The 20,974-nt window shown below is 42.5% G+C and overlaps 1 protein-coding gene across 2 annotated transcripts in view; it reads left to right on the top strand.

Annotated features, from left to right (window-relative positions):
• MVB12B (multivesicular body subunit 12B) overlaps positions 1–20,974 on the top strand; it is a 184,350-nt gene that overhangs the window by 62,689 nt on the left and 100,687 nt on the right. For both annotated transcript variants that reach the window (XM_018560211.1, XM_018560213.1), the window contains 4 exons: positions 4,502–4,609; positions 4,686–4,782; positions 13,272–13,401; positions 15,073–15,201. In XM_018560211.1, coding sequence (XP_018415713.1) covers positions 4,502–4,609; positions 4,686–4,782; positions 13,272–13,401; positions 15,073–15,201 — 464 coding nt within the window. The remainder of the gene's footprint in view (positions 1–4,501; positions 4,610–4,685; positions 4,783–13,271; positions 13,402–15,072; positions 15,202–20,974) is intronic.

Below are 20,974 nucleotides of genomic sequence, written 5' to 3'. Positions count from 1 at the left end.
CTGGATATGCAAATATTGTCTAAATACAAGAGACATGTATTCCACATCGCACCTCTTTACTGCACCATGATGCGCTACAAAAACCTGACTGCATACAGTACTTTTTTTTTGTTTTTTTGTTATAGCGCACACCACTGCAACATGGTGGTGTGAACTGAGCCAATTTACAGGCCCAAAAGCAGGGTAAACACACAGAGGGGAATTTATCAAAACTGGTGCAGACAAAATCTGGAGCAGCTGTGCATGGCAACCAATCAGCTTCTCTCATTTTCTAATCTTAACTCAACAAACTGAACAGAGAAGCTGATTGGTTGTCATGTCCATATGCTCCAGATTTTGTCTGCTCCAATTTTGATAAATTCCCCTCAGTGTTGCGTTGGTGACCCTATTCCTTCAGCAGAAGTCGATCATCAGATCGACATTGGCCGAAGGAACATGTTGGAAAATCTTCGACCAAATCAATCAGCTAGAATCGGCAAGAAACACGGCATTGATCAATTCCTCCAGGAGAGCGTTATGACTAAAATCTTGGCCTGGGGACGCGGTTTTTAAAGCAAAATTATGTGGGCTGCCGTTCAAGGGGGAATTGCTCTTTGGACAAGAGTTGGGAACGGTCTTGGATAGTTCAGCTGATAGGAAAAAAGGTTTTCTGCTTCCCCAAAAACAGCAGCGGAAAAAGTTTATTTGTGGCCAAGGGGCCAGAATTTCAGCAAAGGGAAGAAACAGGAACAATCCAAAGTGTGTTTTTTTGGAGAAGCGAAAAGCCAAGGGCATTGCCTCTTTAACCCCCTCAGCATGCCCCGAAATCTCAATGACCAGACCATCAGTTACTCAGAGTGGGAGGAAGATTGGGGGAATTTTGCCCTCTCCGGGAGTCCCTGACAGACTACAAGTTAATTCTGGTACTTGTAGTGTCAGGATACAAAATAGAGTAAACAGAACACCCCCTGTCCAGGTTCCAGATTACTACGCTGTCCAGGAATCCCCCTATGTGATAGCAAAGAGGATGTGACAGGTCCTCTTTATGGAAACATCATGGGTCTTTAACCACTTCCGGGCCGCAATACGTCTGTAGACGGCGGCCTGCAGAAGTGGTTAAAACATTTTAGGCATGATATTTTTTTGCGATTTTGTGGGCGCACGCAATTTAATTTTTTTTTCAACATTTACGGTCCTTTTTTCGTTAAATAATAAAAAATAAAAACCCCAGTGGTGATTAACCACCTCCAGTCTCCTAGATGCGGGTGGGCGTCTTTAGATGTCCCTCGTGCCAGCGCCCGCTTGCGCGCGCCCCCTGGCGTGCACGAGCCGGAAACCGCCTCGATTTTAAACGGCCAGCGATGGCCGTTTACATACAAGCGGTCCGGCGTCTGTAAAGACGCCCGATCGCTTGTATGATACAAGTGAGGGTGCGCCCCTCCTTACCTCTGGTCGCTGTCCCCGCCACCGCCGTCCTTGTGATCCCGGGCGTCCATCCGGTCCGGGCGATGTCTCTCTGTGCACTGAGAACGGAGGGAGATCAGGACTCAATCTCCCTCCGCTCTCCTCCCGGTCTCTGAATGCAGGAAGTGATGTATATTACATCACTTCCGCATTCCTCTGTCACTCTCCGGGAAGAGACTGGAGAGAAGCTGATGAAGCAGATCTGTGCTTCATCAGCTTCTCTGGGGGTCCCTAGGTGACATTAGGGGTCTTAGAGACCCCTGATGTCTCCATAAAGGGGACCTGCCACTGTAATTTCTTATCACATAGGGTATTTCTTAGCACCCTATGTGATAACAATACAGTTAAGTGTAAAAAAAAATGTAAAAAAAAATTTGCTCACGAAATAAATTATGTACACACTCAAAACAAAAAAACCCCACAAAATGTTTTTAAAGTCCCCTACCCCCACATAGATACGCAAAAATGTGTTAGATGCACCTACACGCAAAAACGATGATTGCTCCAATTATGCCGCACATGTTACATATCGCCGCGAACGTCGCAATGAGAGCAATCATTTTAGGGCCATCAATCCCTGAACACTAAACTGATGAGCGGTAAAATCTTTTAAAGCGTCGCCTCAGACCAATTTTGGCTATGGTGTTTTTTGCGATTTCGCGGGCGCGTGCAATTTTAAGGCTTGACATGTTTGGTGTCTATTAACCCGACATGACCCCGACTTTTATATTTTAGCAAAAAATTGGGTAAAAATAAACGTTTTCAAAAATAATAAGGGGAAAACAAATTTGTTATTTAAATATTCAGTACTTTTTTGTTATATAGTAAAAAATAAAAACCCCAGTGGTGATTAAATACCACCAAAAGAAAGCTCTATCTGTCCCAAAAAAATGGTATAAAATTCATTTCAGTACAGCGGTGCATGACGGAAAAAGCGTCAGCCAAAGTACCGCAGCGCTGAATACTGAAAAATGGCCTGGTCAGGAAGGGGGTTTAATACCCTGGTCAGCAAGTGGTTAATAATAAGAGGTTAATTAATGAAACAGCTGGCACACAGAGCCCTTAGGGACAGGATCATGGACAAGACTGGAAATGCCATATGGTAGTAAGGCACAGTCCAGTACAGTACAGCCAAAAGAAGAAAAACACTACTTGTTTTTTTTTTTTAAAGACTACCTTTTCAAAAATGGATTAAGACGTGCACCCAGGAATTACAGACCAGTCCGCCTAACATACACAGTATGCACATTTTCTGAGGGAATGATAAGAGACTACATTCAAAAATGTGTAAATGTTAATGATGTCATAAGTGATAACCAGCATGGTTTCATGAAAGACCGTTCTTGTCAAACCATCCTATTGGCATTCTATGTGGAAAAGGAATGTCAACTTGGATGGAGAAAAGCCAGTGGATGTAGTTACCTAGATTATGCAAAAACATTAGATACGGTACTGCATATACACTTAATATACAAGCTACAATCGTTGGGCATCGACAAAATGGTGTGTGCCTTGATAGAGAACTGGCTACAGGATCGTACCCAGAGAGTATTGATACATTTCTAAGGGGTCAATGGTTGGCAGTGGCGTGCCCCAGGGTTCCGTCTCGGGGCCAGTGCTGTTTAACCTGTTTATTAATGATATTGGGGTTGGTGTCAATAGCCATATTTCAGTGTTTTCTACACACAATTTGTAGTGTAAAAAACTTGGAAGCTGTGCTAGCAATACTACAGGAGGACCTGGATAAAATGGGGAAGTAGGCAACTACATGGCAGATGAGATTTAATGTTGAAAAATGTAAGGTTATGCATGTTGGTATTACAAATATGCATGCACGCTACTCACTAATGGAGCTCCACTGGAGAAATTGGAGGTGGAAAAGGACTTGGGGCACCTAATCGATAGAAGACTTCAGCGGCATGCAATGTCAGGCTGTAGAAAATAAGGCTACTAGACTACTTTTATGTAAAAAAGGGAATGTATTGTGAAGACAAATCAATAATTCTGCTTCTTTACAAACCCCTGGTCAGCCTCACCTTGAGTATCTGGTTCAGTTTTGGTTACCGATCCACAGAAAGCATGTCTTTCAGCTGAAGAAAGTCCAGAGAAGGGCAACAAAGCAAAAAAAGGGGTTAGAGGGCCAAAGCTATGAGGAAAGATTACAAACATTAAACTTGTTCACTCTGGAAAAGGGGGGGCATGTTAGCAATGTACAAATTGTTCAATGGTGGTGGTAGAATCAGTGATAAACTGTTTACTGTTAGTTCAGTTAAGAGGACAAGGGGCCAAACCTGAAATTGCAAGAAATTTTTTTTAGGTCTAGTTCATTCCATAACTGCATACGTCTGCTCAGCTGCAGTGCAACGCATTTTGCCGTGGGTTTACCTTGATTTTACAGCTTTTTACTGCATTTGTTGTTAGCTTAAAATGGGCTTTAAGGTGCAGTCCAGTGTGTTTGCATCATTTGGTGAGTTCCGTTGTGGTCAGGTGCAGCTAAAATGTGGCAAGCAGGATTTTTTCTTACTGCATTGGAATTGACTGAACTAGTGTGATGTGATTTTGATGCAGCTGCCAAACTGAATGGACTGCATCACAACTGCATCTGGTGTGAACTAGCCCTTAATCTAAAACTACCGGGGGGATTCTTTACTGTAAGAGTGGTAAAATTGTGGAACTCCCTTCTGCAGTCAGTGGTTTCAGCTAAGAGTATTGACTCTTAGCTGAAAAAATATTTTAGTTGTTTTCTTCAGAGAGCAGAGTATACTGGGGTACAGGTAACTTTTAGTTATGAGTTACATACACACACCCACACACCCACATAGGTTGAATTCAATGGACCTGTGTCTTTATTCAATCTCATCAACTATGTAACTGTGTAATACAGCAGATAATCTGGTGACCTGCATATTTCAATTTATGTGGGGCTTGTACTTTTGGTGGGTCATTTACATATAGGTCCACTCTAAGTTTTGCAATCAAACAAATGCATTAGTTAAATTTTTTGACATAAAAGCTACATTGTCTGATACTTACAACCCTTTCTTATACCATATCACAGGTCTCTCAGACAACAGATGGTCTGGATGCCGATCTGTGGAAAGATGGTTTATTTAAGTCCAAGGTGACAAGATACTTGTGTTTCACCAGAGCGTTCTCCAGAGAGAATGTGAGTCCTCAATTTATGCATTGTGTTGATTTTCAGTATATCAGTCGTATGCTTAACTATATGTTTTTTCTCCTAGAGCCATTTAGGGAATGTGCTGGTGGATATGAAACTGATAGATATCAAAGACACATTGCCTGTTGGCTTTATCCCCATCCAGGAGACAGTGGACACACGTAAGTTCCTTGCATTACTGCATGCACACTAGCTAAAGATTCATATTGTATTTATAGTACTTTTTCCAGTGTTGACACATTAATGTATAATATGTATGCACAGTTTGTGTATGCACAGTTTGTGGCCTATCTGATATGGTTGTGGAGTCCGCTTATCTTTCATAGGGATAAACGTAAGCCCCTAGCAGCAATACTGTTTAAAACCAGGAGGAAAATGGGGTTGTTTCTGCAAAACAGATTCGTTTTTTTAGTTCTCATTTTATCTTGTGGTAATTTCTCCTAAAATTGTTCAATTCACAAATGCATGTTTGACGTAACTGTTGAATGATTTCGCCTCAAACTAGCCTCCAGCTCTGCTAAGAGAAATAGAGACTGCCATTGCTAAGCTCGTTTTGGAAATGTTGGTTCCTTGACTTTGTGTAGTTTCTAAGTAACTTATCCAGAACAAGCATGCAGCAAGTGAAGTCAGAACTCCTTTTTTGAATACTTGTTTTTGATCAGTAACTTAAAGTATTGAAGCCATTCGAACAGCTACAGAACCAGGTAACTAACAATCTCAAAAGGAGATTAGTATAGGTTTCCTGGCAACAGGAAGGCAACTGTTACAGGTTTATCCAGTAAGCATAGTCATTAGGGCTGACACTTTTCAATGTCTGAAGTAGTTCTTTTTAAGTATACCTTGACACCCTGTACATCATTATATTTTGTAATTTAATCCTTATCTACTTAACGTTGCCATTGATATATAGGAGAATTAGATATCAGTATATACAGTTCCATCAGTACGAAAAATAAACCAAACTTACCTACCTGGTAGCCCCCCAAGAGGTGTATGGATTCCCTTGGTGTCATTTTAAAAAAGCCCCATATATGATGTGAAAGGTAGAGTCTCCCGTGAAGGAGTTTCTTCAGATTAATCAAAAAAGAAAGTAAACAATAACAAAAAGTATATGAAAGAGAAAAAAAAAAACGAAAAAAAGAAATCAAGACAATAGATGCATGTAACATATTCTTGGCGTAAACCAGAATTAAAATTGAAAACTGCATTTATCGAAATCCGAGGATTTCGACAGTACCCTAGCATACTTTTCTGCTAGGCTTTACAAGCAGTGGTAAAGCTAAACTATTATAATAATTCAGCTTATCTAGAACTAATCAAAACTAAACAAAACGAGGGGGGGTAGTGTCAAAGGAATAGGAGCAAGAGCAGCTCTCCCCACTCTAGCTCTCCAGAGTGCAATCCCTTTTCGTTTCCCATAGGAGTTACCTTACTCCTCTAGAAAAATTATTGAAGCTTAATAGGCCTAACTGTTCACTAGGGACAATACAATTTAAGTACATTTTTAAATTGATTAACTAAAAAAATACTAAACTTTAGGCTGCTGCTAAAGCTGTTAATCTGTCTTAACATATGATGTCCTCTACTAATTTGTATTTGTGTGCAGAGTGCGTTTAGAGCCAACTTTTCTTTGGATGTTTTCTGCCTTAAAGTGATTAGGTTCCTCTTTAGCCTTTACAGTTAGGGGATGAGAGGGAGTTGGCAGGAGTGAGGGTTCCATAGTTGCGGCATATATTATCGGGAGTGATTGCCTGTCAGAGGAGGAGGCAGGAGAGCTCTCTGCCCGCTCTTCGCTGATCGATGACTGCCATAGGGGAAGTGTATTGGGAGAGGCACCGGGAATACAAGAAAACTGATTACATACCTCGGTGGTGGTGCCGTTATATTCATGCTCCATAAGGCAGTCAATCGTTTTGCCCGGTCGTATGACTGTAGAGGGGGATCCAACACTTCGGTCTCTCTCGCTCCCGCTATAGGGTCTGCTGCACATCGAGGTAGTCGCGGTGTCTGACGTCAGCCCTGTGTGCTCGAGTGCGCGGTTCGGCGATTTGAAGTAAGATCTGATTCCTGTGTTGATTTTCTGCGGCGAGCTGGGGGCGCTGCTCGTCTTTATTGCCGTCTTCGCTGCTTTTGCCGGTTTGGGCTCTTTGGTCGTCTTGGGTATCTTGGAAGACCTCGAACTCCTGTTGTGCCTCATCTCCCCCCCTTCTTACAAAACGGTAGGTGGTAATTCCTGTGGGGCTCCTAGATAGGGCTCGTCTGTGCCTCTGACTAGATAAATAACCGCAGCAGCAGCTGAGTAGGGAGAGCAGTATTCGGCTTTAGGCTCTAGCACGGCATCCGGTCACTCCCCCACACATGATGAGTGTTTCATTATATTTTGTATCAACAATATGCATGTCACATGCCATTCTTAGCCCGGAGAAAGAAAAAAATTGAGTGCAAACCAGAAACCATTATGCATTGCAAGATGTAGGTTGTTGAATGCACAAGATGTGATGACCCAAATGGGCCTTATGTTTAGCAGCATAGCAAAATATTTTACAGCAAAAAGTGAGTGCACTTTATATCTTAAAGGATGAGTAAATGATTCTTGTTAAACGATGCTTTATGGCTATGGCTACAACACTGAAAAATAATATCTTGAACAAGGACCATTCCTTTGCATTGGAGTAGAACACTTATTTTTTGCTGTACGATAATGTTTCATTCAATGTTCATATAGAACAGTATATATAACAAATCCCAACAACCCAGATAAAACCAATTAAAAACCTCGCTCCAAAGGGAATAAGACACAGAGTAGAACCGATTATAATAAATAATTTATAGAATATAGTCTAGTTCTAGACATCAACATGTAGAAATCATTAAACAGGTAAGTATTTGGGTTGTACGTTGGCGGAAGGTTCAGATCTGATTTGTTTGGGCATATATGGTAGTCAGGGTCACGTCGGGTAAATAGACACCAAACATTTCAAGCCTAAATTGCATGCGCCCGCAAAAATCTCAAAAAATGCCCATAGGTGACGATTAAAATGATTTTACTGTTCATCAGTTTAGTGTCAGTGATTAAAGGAGAACTATGGTCCAGCCCCTCCCCTGTCACGGCTCTGTGCCGTGACAGGATCGAGAAGTGATCGAACACCGATATGTGAAAAGCACTCACCTCATAGTTCTTCTTTAGGCTGGGTTCCCACCTAGGCGTTTGAAATATGCGGTGTATGACCCGCGATTTACAGCCCACAGGGCTATCCGGCTGTATCCTAATGGATACGCGCGGAAATACGCCCCAAAGAAGCTCCTGTACTTCTTAGGGCATAGGGCGTTTTTCAGCACGTTCCGACACGCTGAAATACGCCCAAGTGAGAACCATGCCCATAGGAAATAATGGGATTTCACTTGCAGGGCGTTTTACAGCGCGTCGATCAGCGCTGTAAAACGCCCAGGTGTGAACCCGGCCTTAATGGCTCTAAAGTTATTGCTCTCACTCCATTTGCGGCGATATGCAACATGTGCGGCACGTAGGCGCACCTGGCGCATATACGCGTGTGTATTAGGGGGGCGCGGACTTAAAAAAATATGTTTAAAAAAATAAATGTTATGCTTCTTTATTTTTTTTATGAATCTTTCATTTTTGTATTACTTTTTTTTTTTTACATACAACTTTATTGCTATTACATGGGGGGCTAAGAAGCCCCCTATGGGATAGCCAATTTACATGACAGGTCCTCTTTATGGAGACATCAGGGGTCTCCAAGACCCCTAATGTCACCTAGGGACCTCCAGAGAAGCTGATGAAGCAGAGATTGGCTTCATCAGCTTCTCTAGCTGGAGAGTGACACTGAATGCAGGAAGTGATGTAATATACATCACTTCCTGCATTCGGGGACTGAGAGGAGATTAAAGTGAGTTTGTATACTGAACTCCCTTTGATCTCCTGTCACAGAGCCGTGCCGGTCCCGGCCGCATCGGGCACAGCGGATCTCGGGACCGGCAACGGCAGTGACAGCTTCTGATACAAGCTGTCACTGCCGAGATGCTCGATGGCTTGACTGCTCGTCGGGCACCACGTCTGCTCGTCACAGACGAGTGGATTTTTCGAGCTATATATATATATATACACACACACATTTTTTTCATATTGCCGTAGCTTTCTTTTCCTCATCCTCATGTCGGCATACATACGGGTCAGCTCCACCCATCTGACCCCACAGGACCACCTCTAACAAGCTAAAAAAAGCAGATTCCTTTTGGAAAAGGTCCGTGGAGCTGTTGAGAGGCGGAAAGGCAGGACGCAAAACTGAAAATGCTGCCCCGCTACCGCAAGTATTTCTGATGACAATCCGCTACTGGCACATGGAGATATGCATCTTCCAAATCTATTGATATCATCCATTCTCCAGCCTGGACCACAGAGACGATCATCTGCACTGACTCCATCCTGAACGAGTTTACTTGAACAAAGACATTAAAAGTTTTCAGGTCTAGGACCGGCCTGAAACCTCCTGAGGCTTTTTTGACTAGAAAGATAGGGGAATCGAAACCCCGATTCTATTCCTCCCATGGAACCGGAGTAATAGCTTTCTTCATTAGCAACTCTGCAACATCATCGAAAAATAATTTTCTTTTCAACCTTTCCCGAGGAATCCATGTGTTCACATAATGTGGTGAAGGAAGAGTCTTGAACTCTATGCGATATCCGTTGCTGACTATACTTCTGACCCAATAATCCTGTATTTCCGTCACCCAGGCGTCCCTGAAGGCTAATAGTCTCGCACTTACCGGCGCACCTTCAGAACTGTTTATTTGCAGCCTTCGCCGCCTGTCCGGCCTTTGTCTTCATAGCTCGCAATAAGGGCGACTGCGCTCCTCTCCACTGGGGTTTGGAAAATTGTCTACCCGGTTTGTATGTTCTAACATCTCTAAATCTTTGCGACCCCTGATTGGCTCGAAAGGGCTGCTGTTTACGTCTATAGCCCTGAGGAAGAAGTCCCGATTTTCCTCCTGTCACTCTTTTAATTACGTCCTCCAGCATTCTGCCAAACAGATTCTTACCACTGTACGGAATAGAATATAATGCCTGTTTTTGAGGCTGTGTCAGCCGTCCAGTGCCCCATCCATAATGCCCTTTTTGCTGTGACTGAATGAACCATCAATTTTGAGGAAAGGCGAACCAGATCTATGGCCATAAAGTCCACAGATAAATTCAGCTCCTCCAGTGCAGCCGCAATCTGGGTGTTGTCAAGGCCTGACTTCAGTGCCGTATCAACATTCGATACCCAAACCTTTAAAGCTTTTAAGAGAGACGTTAATGGTAAAGCTGGACGTAAGGCCCATCTAGCTGTAGAGTAAATTCTCTTCAAATCCACACCTACTCGGCGATCCATTGCATCCTTAAAAGCCACCGAATTGTCTAGTGGAAGAGGCTCGTGATGTGCCAGGCGCTGCAGAGCTGCATCTACTGCCGGCGGCCGCATTCAAGGGATAAAGCTTTAGGGAGCGATTTTGGAAATTAAATTTTATGTCTGGATGTTCCCTCGATGAGATCTTTGACCTCTGGCATGAAGGAACAAGTGGGGCCTTCTCTTTTAAGGCCTGGAAAATACTTAGGTACTTTCTTAGGAGGAGCAGCCCCCTCCCATTCAATGGCCTCTTTATTTGCCTTGATGAAGGGTACAAAAAGGCTGAAATCAAATGAATGGAAGTCCTGTCCTTCCGGAGCTGAGGAACCTTCTGAAATGACTTCTCCCTCATCCAAAACTAATTAAGGTTTAGGGAAGAAGATGCCACAGATGGAAGAAGATTTTTCAGACTCTCCTGCACTCATTTCAGTACAGCGCTGCATGACGGAATAAATGTCAGTCAAAGTACCGCAGCGCTGAATACTGAAAAATGGCCTGGATGGGAAGGGGGTTTAACACCGCGGATGTCAACTGGTTAATGTATGTAGGACTTAATTTCCAGCGCATCTGCTTCTCTGTCTGTGGCACACCATTTTGCCTGGTAAGGTCTGAGACGAACATGCCCAACATGATCCTGACGGAAAGGCCGAACTCCTGCCTTGTAGAGAAGCATGTCATTGATTCGATTTATGACGATACCTGAGTGATATCACATTCTGGCTCTGGGGACATCTACAGGGAGTGCAAAGGAGCTGTACAAGCAATGCGCATATGAATGGAGCTCTGTTACAGCACAGCAGCCCACACTGAACGCCTTAAAATATTTGTGGGAGTGTGTACGTGTGTGAGAATGTGTCTGTGAGAAAATGCGTTCCAGTGTGGTGCGACTTGGGTCGCGACTTAATGACCATGGACAAATGTGGGTCCTGAGGTTACACAGGTTGAGAGCCACGGAGCTAGAGAATAGCTCTTCAGTAGCAGCAGGTCGCAGATTCAGACAACCGAACAGACAGAGGACAGGACACAAATGAGCCGACATGAACAGTGTCTACCAGCGGGTTAAAACCGCACAGCTTGTTGGTGATTGGTCCTGCTCGCTGTCAAGCACGAAGTTCCGCGCATGCCCAGAGTAACAGCGTCCCGCCCTCACTATGGCAACCTATGCAGTTGCGCAGTGAAAGCCGTCCGATGCCGTCCACGGGGTACACGTGGCCCGAAAAGACGCCTGCGCACATAGTAGTCTGTTCGCCCGCGTCCTGCCGCTGCTATGATAACGGCTGCATCGGGACAAGAGCACACCTGCAGCTGAACCATCCTGGGAAAGGAATGAAAAATATTAGTCACCAGCTCTCTCGCCCAGCACTGACCAAATACTGAATCTGTTACTATATAAACCCCGCACCAAGGGCACCCACTCCCAAGGAGTTTAACTACCAGCAGAGAGGTCATCCAACTCGGGGGAGGTTGAACCCGGCTGGGAGTTAGTAGGGAGCATCCATCACAATGTTTTCACGTGGCCTGGAGCAAAAAAAAGGGGGGGGGAGGTAATCTCCTTTTTATTAGCTTTTCAGAGGTGGTCCTGTGGGGTCAGAGGGGTGGAGTTGACCCGTATGTATGTATGTATGTTGACATGAGGTGAGCCAGGAAATTTATATATAGATATCTATAGATATAGATATCTATATCTATATATATATCTCCAACACAAATTTTCAGGTAGACTATAGTTGACACCAAAATTAAACAGACTTTCTCCAGAGGAAGACAAAGCACAAGTCTACACAATGCTCACCGTTCACAGCAATGGGGGTGCAGACCTACCGTGGTTGTATCACTGCCTCTCCTGTTGTATGAGTCTATATAAGTAAATGTCCTTTCAATACATGTAGATGGGGCCAGAAAGTACAGACTGGTTATAAACGAGTGTTCCCATCATCAAATCATTCCAAACATAGTTTCCATGGCACATTAAAAGGAGGACAGCTGGAAATAGTATAGTAAAGTATAGTATAGCCTGCTATAACTCACGGTTCTCTGTGTCCCAGCAAAATGCCAGGAAAATAAAGTGCTCTCCATATTTCCCCAACCTTGTGTACAGTGCGTTTGCCATGCTCCACACCCCAGGCTCTACAATCAAAATTCCACCATTAGCTAACTCATTTCGCTTCCAAAGGGAGCTTTTTCAAAGAAATGTGGCATGGCTCGGTCCATGCTTTCACATCAATCTCTACCTGGACTTCATTCTGTCTCCAAGGCCCAGTGGCCTTTCACATTTAGCTACCTCTGATGACAACTGCTTTATACTGATTTAAAGCCCATTTCCATCTTTGCAGAGGTATTTAAAAAAAAACATAAGCCAGCAATGTACAGCGAGTGTGCATGAAACAGACATATGGAGTTGATGTATATGAAAACCAAAAAAAAATTTTTTGTCAGCTTTTCTCTTTATATTATCATAATCTCAGAAATTGCAGTCTCTGTGCTTTGCAAGCAATGTGTGTATACCCCCCCTTGACAGTGTACTGTGTGTAAAGGCAGAGCTGGTGTTTAGTGATCGTGTTACAATGGGTGACAGGAAGGGGGGGCAGCTGTTTACAGTCTGACACCCTGTGTCAGATTCCATTCACTTATAGTATCTGTGTTTCCTACGCGGTTTTCCGGGCGAAAACAAAAAAATTTAATCTACACGGATGCCGCTCGTTTGCGGCTATTAAATAGCTGCGAACGTGCAGAATCCACCGGATTATTGCACTTGTACTATTTTGGGGGGCGTGCGGTTTTGTACCATGCGGTCCCCGCAATAGTCTGATCAATGCATGTTAAAGTGCATTGATCTCTCTATTTAGAGCGGCTCCGTACATATCCGTACAGCCGAATACGCGCAGACAGCCGCTCCAGTGTGAATGGAGCCTAAGATTGAATTTCTTTTGGAGATTCATAATCATAAAAAAATGAAGAAAGCCTGCATTGCGAGTCATGAAAATGTGCAAGTGTATACATCATCACCCCACCTCTACATTACCACAATAAATGCTAATCACTTACTAAGGTGGAAATGGACTTTAAGTAATAGCTCTCTCTGGGATATGACACTGGAACCAACAGGTGTCTGCATATGCCTTATGTAAAACACTGAATTCTGACCCTAAACTATAATGCACACAAGCGTTTTCTGTATATAAATACAACTGGGATGGCACTGCTTATTGTACAGTTATATCACTTTATTCATTATTCCCCTGCAGAGGAAGTTGCATTTAGAAAGAAGCGTCTGTGCATAAAGTTCATCCCACGAGATTCCACAGAAGCTGCCATATGTGATATTCGTATTTTAAGCCGCTCTAAACAGGCTCCACCACAGTACACATTTATTGGGTGAGTACAGCTTCATTTTAGCTTTTAAGATGACTACATTTGTGATCAGCATCCTTAACAATTTTGTAGCATATGGGCCTTCCCAAAAAGTCCATTCAAGGTAGTCCCTTTCAGTCACATTGTCCCATATTGGTAAATGTACAGGAGATTGTACAATCAGTTTGTAACCAGTGTGGCCAGCATTAGTCTTCACATGTCTGTTGTTGGTATGTTCATTCTTTGGTAAAATGTTATATTGAACTGTAGCTGACTATTAATGCGGACCTTTACCCCCTTTGACTAAAAATCACCTCAACGTGAAGCTCTGCATGCTGATATGAAATCATCTTACATTCATTAGCTAAACAAATATAATTTTATTTTACTTTAAATGTCTTTTCTACTTTCTGGTCTACTTTGGCACAAATTATGTAATTGTGCTCATGCAATGCATTCTGGGAAGGTTACATCAGCGGAGAATTGCCTGAAAATCTCCTGTAACCTCATGAGATCTCAGGGAAAGGCATTTTCCTCTACTGAGATGATGTTCATGGTCACATGTCCTAGTCACATGTGCCAGAGTTCCAGGAAGTAAAGGGAGATCTAGTAACCTGCCCTTAGTAAAAATGGCCACTTTCAGAGGATTCTGTAGGAAAAGAAAAACACGGTATGTAAAGAATAAACCGCCTGCAGTTATCTAGAAGTATCTGTTTCTAGATTGTCATTAGTGAACATTTCTAAAGGTGTATTTGTTGTTATTTTGAAGATATGGGTAAAGTTCCTCTTTAAGTGATAAGCCAATTCAAAAAGAGTGTGCATATCTGATGATGATGATGATGATGTTGAATCACAAGATTCACAAAAATGATCATAAAAAAACTGAATGGAATTTAAAATTAAGTTGTATCTGATCTTACAACTAACTCTTAGTTAGTCTTACAACTAACTTTAAGCTTATAAGTATATAGTATATTTTCTGTATTGATATAGGTATTTAGTATACATAGTTTGGGAATGTTATGAGCAGCAAGTTCACTTTAAGGTTTTTGTTTAGTGGTCCATTAGAACCTCTGATCGTGCCTACATACAGTCCTGTCCCAAACATATGTATCTGTCTCTAGAGATGTCGCCATGCTGAAAATACATAATTTTCCCGTGGGAGTACAACTCGTTCATGGCTCCTTTTAGAAAGCTAGTGAAGAAAAGCCACACATATATTTAGTGAAACATTTCTATGATCAATTTCCGGGTTTGCCTGTAATCCTTTCTTTTATATCCCTATCATCCCTATTAAATTGTGGAAGTCCCTTTAGAGTCTGCTGAGATAAAAAGGTGGTAGAAAAGGGCTGACTTACACACGTCTTTCTACAGCCTCTCTGTTGGCAACTCTAAGCTTTGCATTACATGCTGGTAGTGTCGTTCAAGTAAAAATAAATGTCATGTTTGGTGGGAGAGTTGAGGTTCCTGTGGAAAATAAGTAGAAGTTTAGGAAATTAAATTCCTATAATTCAGGTTAAAGCAAGCTTATCATTGAAAGAAACAGACTGTACTTTTGGGGTGCTGCTTGCCCATAAAAAGAAACAAGAACACAGTTAAGCAAAGATCATTATAATTGCTTTACTTTTTTTTTATCTGCAGTCTATTTAATGTGTAGCTTTGTGTCCTAAAAATACTTCATATGTTTGCTTAAAGGGAACTAAATAGTATGGGCATCTGGTATAGAATGGGAAGAGTCCCACGTGCTCCAGAATCTCCACAGCCTTCTACTCCTTCTTCTCCAACTGCAGTGGTCACATCAGCATCTGCACCAAACCTCCCAAGGTAAGTACTTTTTTTCATGGTGGTGTTTTTAAAGCATTTTACTTATGTTAGACATTGTTGTGGAATGTGCTTGACCCTATTCTTTTTTGTTTCGTGAAGGCTCATTTCTTCTAGTTTGAAGGCTCTGTTTTAAAACATCAACCCTTAAAACCTAAATTTTAGTCCTGTTTGGAAGCTGGTTTGATGAATTACTCACTGGTTTCTTGTACCTCATGAGTAGAATCTAGTGGTTAGACCTTTGGATTGACGCTGCATTTATTGTCATGTAAGATACATTAAAAAACCTACAGGGAGGGTGGAGATCTTTTTATAACAGCTGTGGCAGGTGGGTGGATTTCAGGAACATGGGTCTAGGGATCTGTCTGCTAGAGAAGATAACTGATGAGTTATTCAGTGTGCCAGCACGTACCAAAAACCATACATTAATCCTTTAACACAACTCCAGGGCACTTTAAAAAAAACTAGAACACTTTTAGTGTTAAACTTTGTATTTCCGGGTCATTGTGGGCACAGACTCTGACCTCTGAGTATATGCACTGCCTCTAGATTGGACACGAGGTAAAAAAAATCAAAGGCACAGCTTACCTAATGGCTGTAACCCTGTACTTACCTAGTAAGCTTACTTTAGCTTGGTGTTCTTAGATCGTACGTCTCTATCCAGCTGAAAATTAAGGATCCTTTATATCTCACTATTTCACCTCTGGTGCCTTTGGAGCAGTACAGGGGCTAATTTCATAAGGAGTGGTAGTTCCATTACCTCCTTGGGAGCCCTCCTAGGCTTTATTCAAATCTGTTCATGGTAGCCAAGCAAGGTGGTGGTCAGTCTGTATCATTCTGTAACTTAAGCCTCTAAATGCCTTTGTCTCCAAAAATATTGGATGGAATCTGCCCAAATGGTTGTGAACGTTTATTGCCCAAGTAGAGTTGCATATCTCCATGCCCCTGCCTTCTCTCTCAGTTAACATTTTCTGTGTTTTGCTTTGGGGAGCAGCATTTCCAGTTTGTGGCTTTGCTGGCCACAGTTCCCAGAGTTTTTAACCAAAGTTTTGGTTTTAGGACTGGTGGTACTAAGACCCAGGGGCATCTCGGCGCTTGCCTATCTTAACAATCTGATTATCAAAGTCCCATTGGCACAGAACCTGCAATCTGCAAATTTCACTATAAAAACCAAGTTCACTCAGATTTGTTTACAGGCTTATTGTATCAAAGGACCGGAGCTCTTGTTCCCTATTCCTGCTCATTCTAATGTGTCAATGTTGCGGCGTTGGCTGATGCCAGTTTTAATCACAAAGTACTCTAGGCAGGGGTGGGATTGTGTAATTCTACAACACTAGAGGTATGCCTGTTGGTGTAATTTTTTCTCTCCCCCTTTTTTGAGACTTCTTTTGGACATCCCAGAGGTTAGAGACTGTGCCCACCAATGAATGCTGGGAGAAAAATGGATTTCTTTACTCACTGCGTGCCACTCCTGAGCTTGCTTTAGTGTGTGGGTATAACCACTAGGTGAGACTGTGCCTTTGATTTTGCCTAGTATCCAACCTCCTGGAGAAGGGCATATACCCAGAGGTCAGAGACTGTGTCCCAAATGAATTGCTGGAGAAAATGGTTTAATGGTGAATACAACAATCTAACTTTCATACAATTAGTTGAATACAAGTTGTCAGTTATTTTTATAAATGTAGATGTTTTATTCCTACATGTTGACCATTTATTCTTAGTCCAGTGTGTTATTTGTTTTTATTATACATTTATAGTGGGGACTTTATGCCCACTACTGCTTCTGTCAGTATTTGTCTTCAGGTTTTATAAATCATGCACAATACACAAGAGGGCTCCTTCATACCGTATGTGATGACTGGTGTGTTTCAGCACCTGATCAACGCAATGGTACATAGAAAACCATCTTAAACATGTATTAAAAGACTCATTATTCATCATTGATCATTTATAGCTGGCTCATTCTCTGGAAATAAGACACACTATTCTCTGCAGGATTAAATTGGCATCTCTCTTTCTCAAATAACATGATTCGTCTTTAACTTATTGTCTCTCTGCAGTTTATAGCTTTACTGGGAAATTGAATCGGTTTTGTTTTACTCAGCAAATAAAACAAGCGTCAGAATAAAATGTATTGTAATCTGGTTGAGTTAAAACGTACCGTGTTCTCTGGAATAATTGAAAGTTCTATTAATGTCGTACAGTAAAAACTGTCTGTCCATCTGCAGATGTATGACACAAGGCTGAGATGTCTGTAATAAGCGGCCAGCTTCCCTGACACAATGTTTATGTCTCACTGAAAATTTATCATGATTTTATGGGCTGCATGTGAGACAGATCTCCTGTACAACTTATCATGTTTGAACAGTTATTGTGAGAGAAGAATATTTACTGGCATATAGTAGCAAGGGCTTGTGAGTTTATGAATTCACAATAATAAGAGTGATCTATTTGGCCTGCCTTCCCATCACACTGCTTTTTTTTTAACTTCATATGTATAAAAAAGTTCTGTAGTGAATGTTAGCTGAATTCCATTGCTCTGGCCTGGAACAGAATTTTTTTAAACAAATCAGGGAATTACTTTCCTTTTTCATTTTAGTCCACCATAGTGTTTGCTGCAAAACGGTAGATGCACTTTAATGCAATCCTGGCTAGGGCTGGAGCTAACGATTATTTTCAAAATCGATTAGTTAGCCGATTATTAAGTTCAATTAATCGGATAAAAGAAAATGGCTCTGGTGATGGACTACTAGTTTGTATTGAGATTGTAGTCCATCACAGGAGCAAGTTTGGTGTGGTGGCAGTAAAAAAATAAAAATAAATGTGGTGTGCAATATAGTGAAATGGAAAGTGTAAAATTATACAGCAATCATTGCAGAATGGCACTTACTATAGAGGACTACAAATCCCAGCAATAATACATTATACAGCACAATACAGAGTACCACCAGCTATAGAGGAATACAACAAATCCCAGCAATAGTACATTATAGCTGGTGGTATTCTGCATTGCGCTGTATAATGTACTATTGCTAGGATTTGTATTCCTCTATACCTGTTGGTATTCTGCTTTGCGCTGTGTAATCACTATACAGCACAATACAGAATACCATCAGCTATAGAGGAATACAACAAATTCCAACAATAGTACATTATAGCTGGTGGTATTCTGCATTGCGCCGCTGTATAATGTATTATTGCTGTGATTTTTTTGTATTCTTCTATAGCTCATGATGTTCTGAAATGTGCCACTGTATAATGTATTATTGCAGGGATTTGTTGTATTCCTCTATAGCTGGTGGTATTCTGCATTGTGCTGTATAATGTACTATTGCTGGGATTTGTATTCCTCTATAACTGGTGGTATTCTGCATTGCACTGTATAGCGGAATACAACACATCCCAGCAATAGTACATTATACAGCGCAATGCAGAATACCACCAGCTATAGAGGAATACAACAAATACTTGCAATAACACATTATAGTGTAATGCAGGGCTCAAAATTTCTACTCGCCCCCTCGCAATTGGCGAGTGAAAATTGCGTGGGGGCGGGTGGAAATTCATCGGGGGACAGGGCTGCCGCCGGCAGGACGATGGGGGAAACTGCCGCAGCTTCAGCAGCGGCGATCACCTCTTTGGGCCCTACCATAGTGTTTGCTGCAAAACGGTAGATGCACTTTAATGCAATCCTGGCTAGGGCTGGAGCTAACGATTATTTTCAAAATCGATTAGTTAGCCGATTATTAAGTTCAATTAATCGGATAAAAGAAAATGGCTCTGGTGATGGACTACTAGTTTGTATTGAGATTGTAGTCCATCACAGGAGCAAGTTTGGTGTGGTGGCAGTAAAAAAATAAAAATAAATGTGGTGTGCAATATAGTGAAATGGAAAGTGTAAAATTATACAGCAATCATTGCAGAATGGCACTTACTATAGAGGACTACAAATCCCAGCAATAATACATTATACAGCACAATACAGAGTACCACCAGCTATAGAGGAATACAACAAATCCCAGCAATAGTACATTATAGCTGGTGGTATTCTGCATTGCGCTGTATAATGTACTATTGCTAGGATTTGTATTCCTCTATACCTGTTGGTATTCTGCTTTGCGCTGTGTAATCACTATACAGCACAATACAGAATACCATCAGCTATAGAGGAATACAACAAATTCCAACAATAGTACATTATAGCTGGTGGTATTCTGCATTGCGCCGCTGTATAATGTATTATTGCTGTGATTTTTTTGTATTCTTCTATAGCTCATGATGTTCTGAAATGTGCCACTGTATAATGTATTATTGCAGGGATTTGTTGTATTCCTCTATAGCTGGTGGTATTCTGCATTGTGCTGTATAATGTACTATTGCTGGGATTTGTATTCCTCTATAACTGGTGGTATTCTGCATTGCACTGTATAGCGGAATACAACACATCCCAGCAATAGTACATTATACAGCGCAATGCAGAATACCACCAGCTATAGAGGAATACAACAAATACTTGCAATAACACATTATAGTGTAATGCAGGGCTCAAAATTTCTACTCGCCCCCTCGCAATTGGCGAGTGAAAATTGCGTGGGGGCGGGTGGAAATTCATCGGGGGACAGGGCTGCCGCCGGCAGGACGATGGGGGAAACTGCCGCAGCTTCAGCAGCGGCGATCACCTCTTTGGTCCCCTCCCCCCAGCCTGCCTCTCCCACCTCCTGTGGGCAGCACCACTATGTAAACTGCAGAGTAGCGCTGTCTGCATACAGAAGCGACACTTTACCCCCCTTCCCCAAAATGCCGGGCTGTCCATGGACTCACCTCAGGTGCGTGAGCGATACCTCCCGCCAGTTTCCTTATCACTCCTTCCTGGCCGCTGCTGTACTGATCAGCTAGCCTGTGAAAGTAGCAGCGCCGGAGTAGATAAATACCCGTCGTGCAGTACAGACCCCCTCCTCATCTCACTGTTGCCATCAGGCCTGACACGCTCCATCCAGAAAGAGGGAGAGCCCGAGCAGGGCCCTTCTCTCCAGGGCCCAGGGGTATTTCATAGGACGGCTTCTGGGCTCTACACACTGACAGTGGTGTATGAGGGCAGCTACACTGCCTGCTTCCACTAAGGTGCAGGGCAATCTCTGGGATCACTCTGTCCTGCATCCTCATCTTCCACATTACCATCTTATGTGTATCTGAACTGCTGGAGCACTACAACTCCCAGCATGCCAGGAGCTGGCAAGGGTGCAGTTATCCCAGAGGAGCGAAGTATCCGATCCCAGTAAGTGTGTGTGTACGCCAGCTGCTGCATTTAATTGGAGCAAAGAGGATGGAGCGCAGGATCTGTTGCTGAGAGCAACCAATCAGGTTACATCATTCATTCATACACAAGCGTAATCAGTAAAGGAGTTTTGCCGACATGTAGACACACACGCATCTATCTGGTGAACAGTATCAGTCGTTCCTGGCTCAGTGAGTGCACTCCTTTTAGTAGGCCTTCTCCTTTCCCACAATCACATACATGTGTGCTTTAGGCCTCATTCACACAGCGTTAATTCGGGCCATACACATCCGTGTGGCGTGCAAGGGCGTATCGGGCCGTTCCCGGAGGGAGAGGCGCTGCGTTTGATTGCACACAGAATGCTCTCATCTCATTTCTTGGTACACACCTTTGTGCAGGGAGTGGCACACATTGCTTCACCTGTTAACCGTCACCTTTTAGAGCCCCCCTTTCTTGAGGTACCTTCCAAGAGTCTGTCTCAGAAGGTAGCTTTATGCTGAT

Source organism: Nanorana parkeri, unplaced genomic scaffold, assembly GCF_000935625.1.
Source record: "Nanorana parkeri isolate BGI_ZX_2015 unplaced genomic scaffold, ASM93562v1 scaffold440, whole genome shotgun sequence".
Taxonomy (NCBI): domain Eukaryota; kingdom Metazoa; phylum Chordata; class Amphibia; order Anura; family Dicroglossidae; genus Nanorana; species Nanorana parkeri.
The sequence above is the reverse complement of the archived record's forward strand: the minus strand, read 5'-3'. Positions and strand labels throughout refer to the sequence as shown.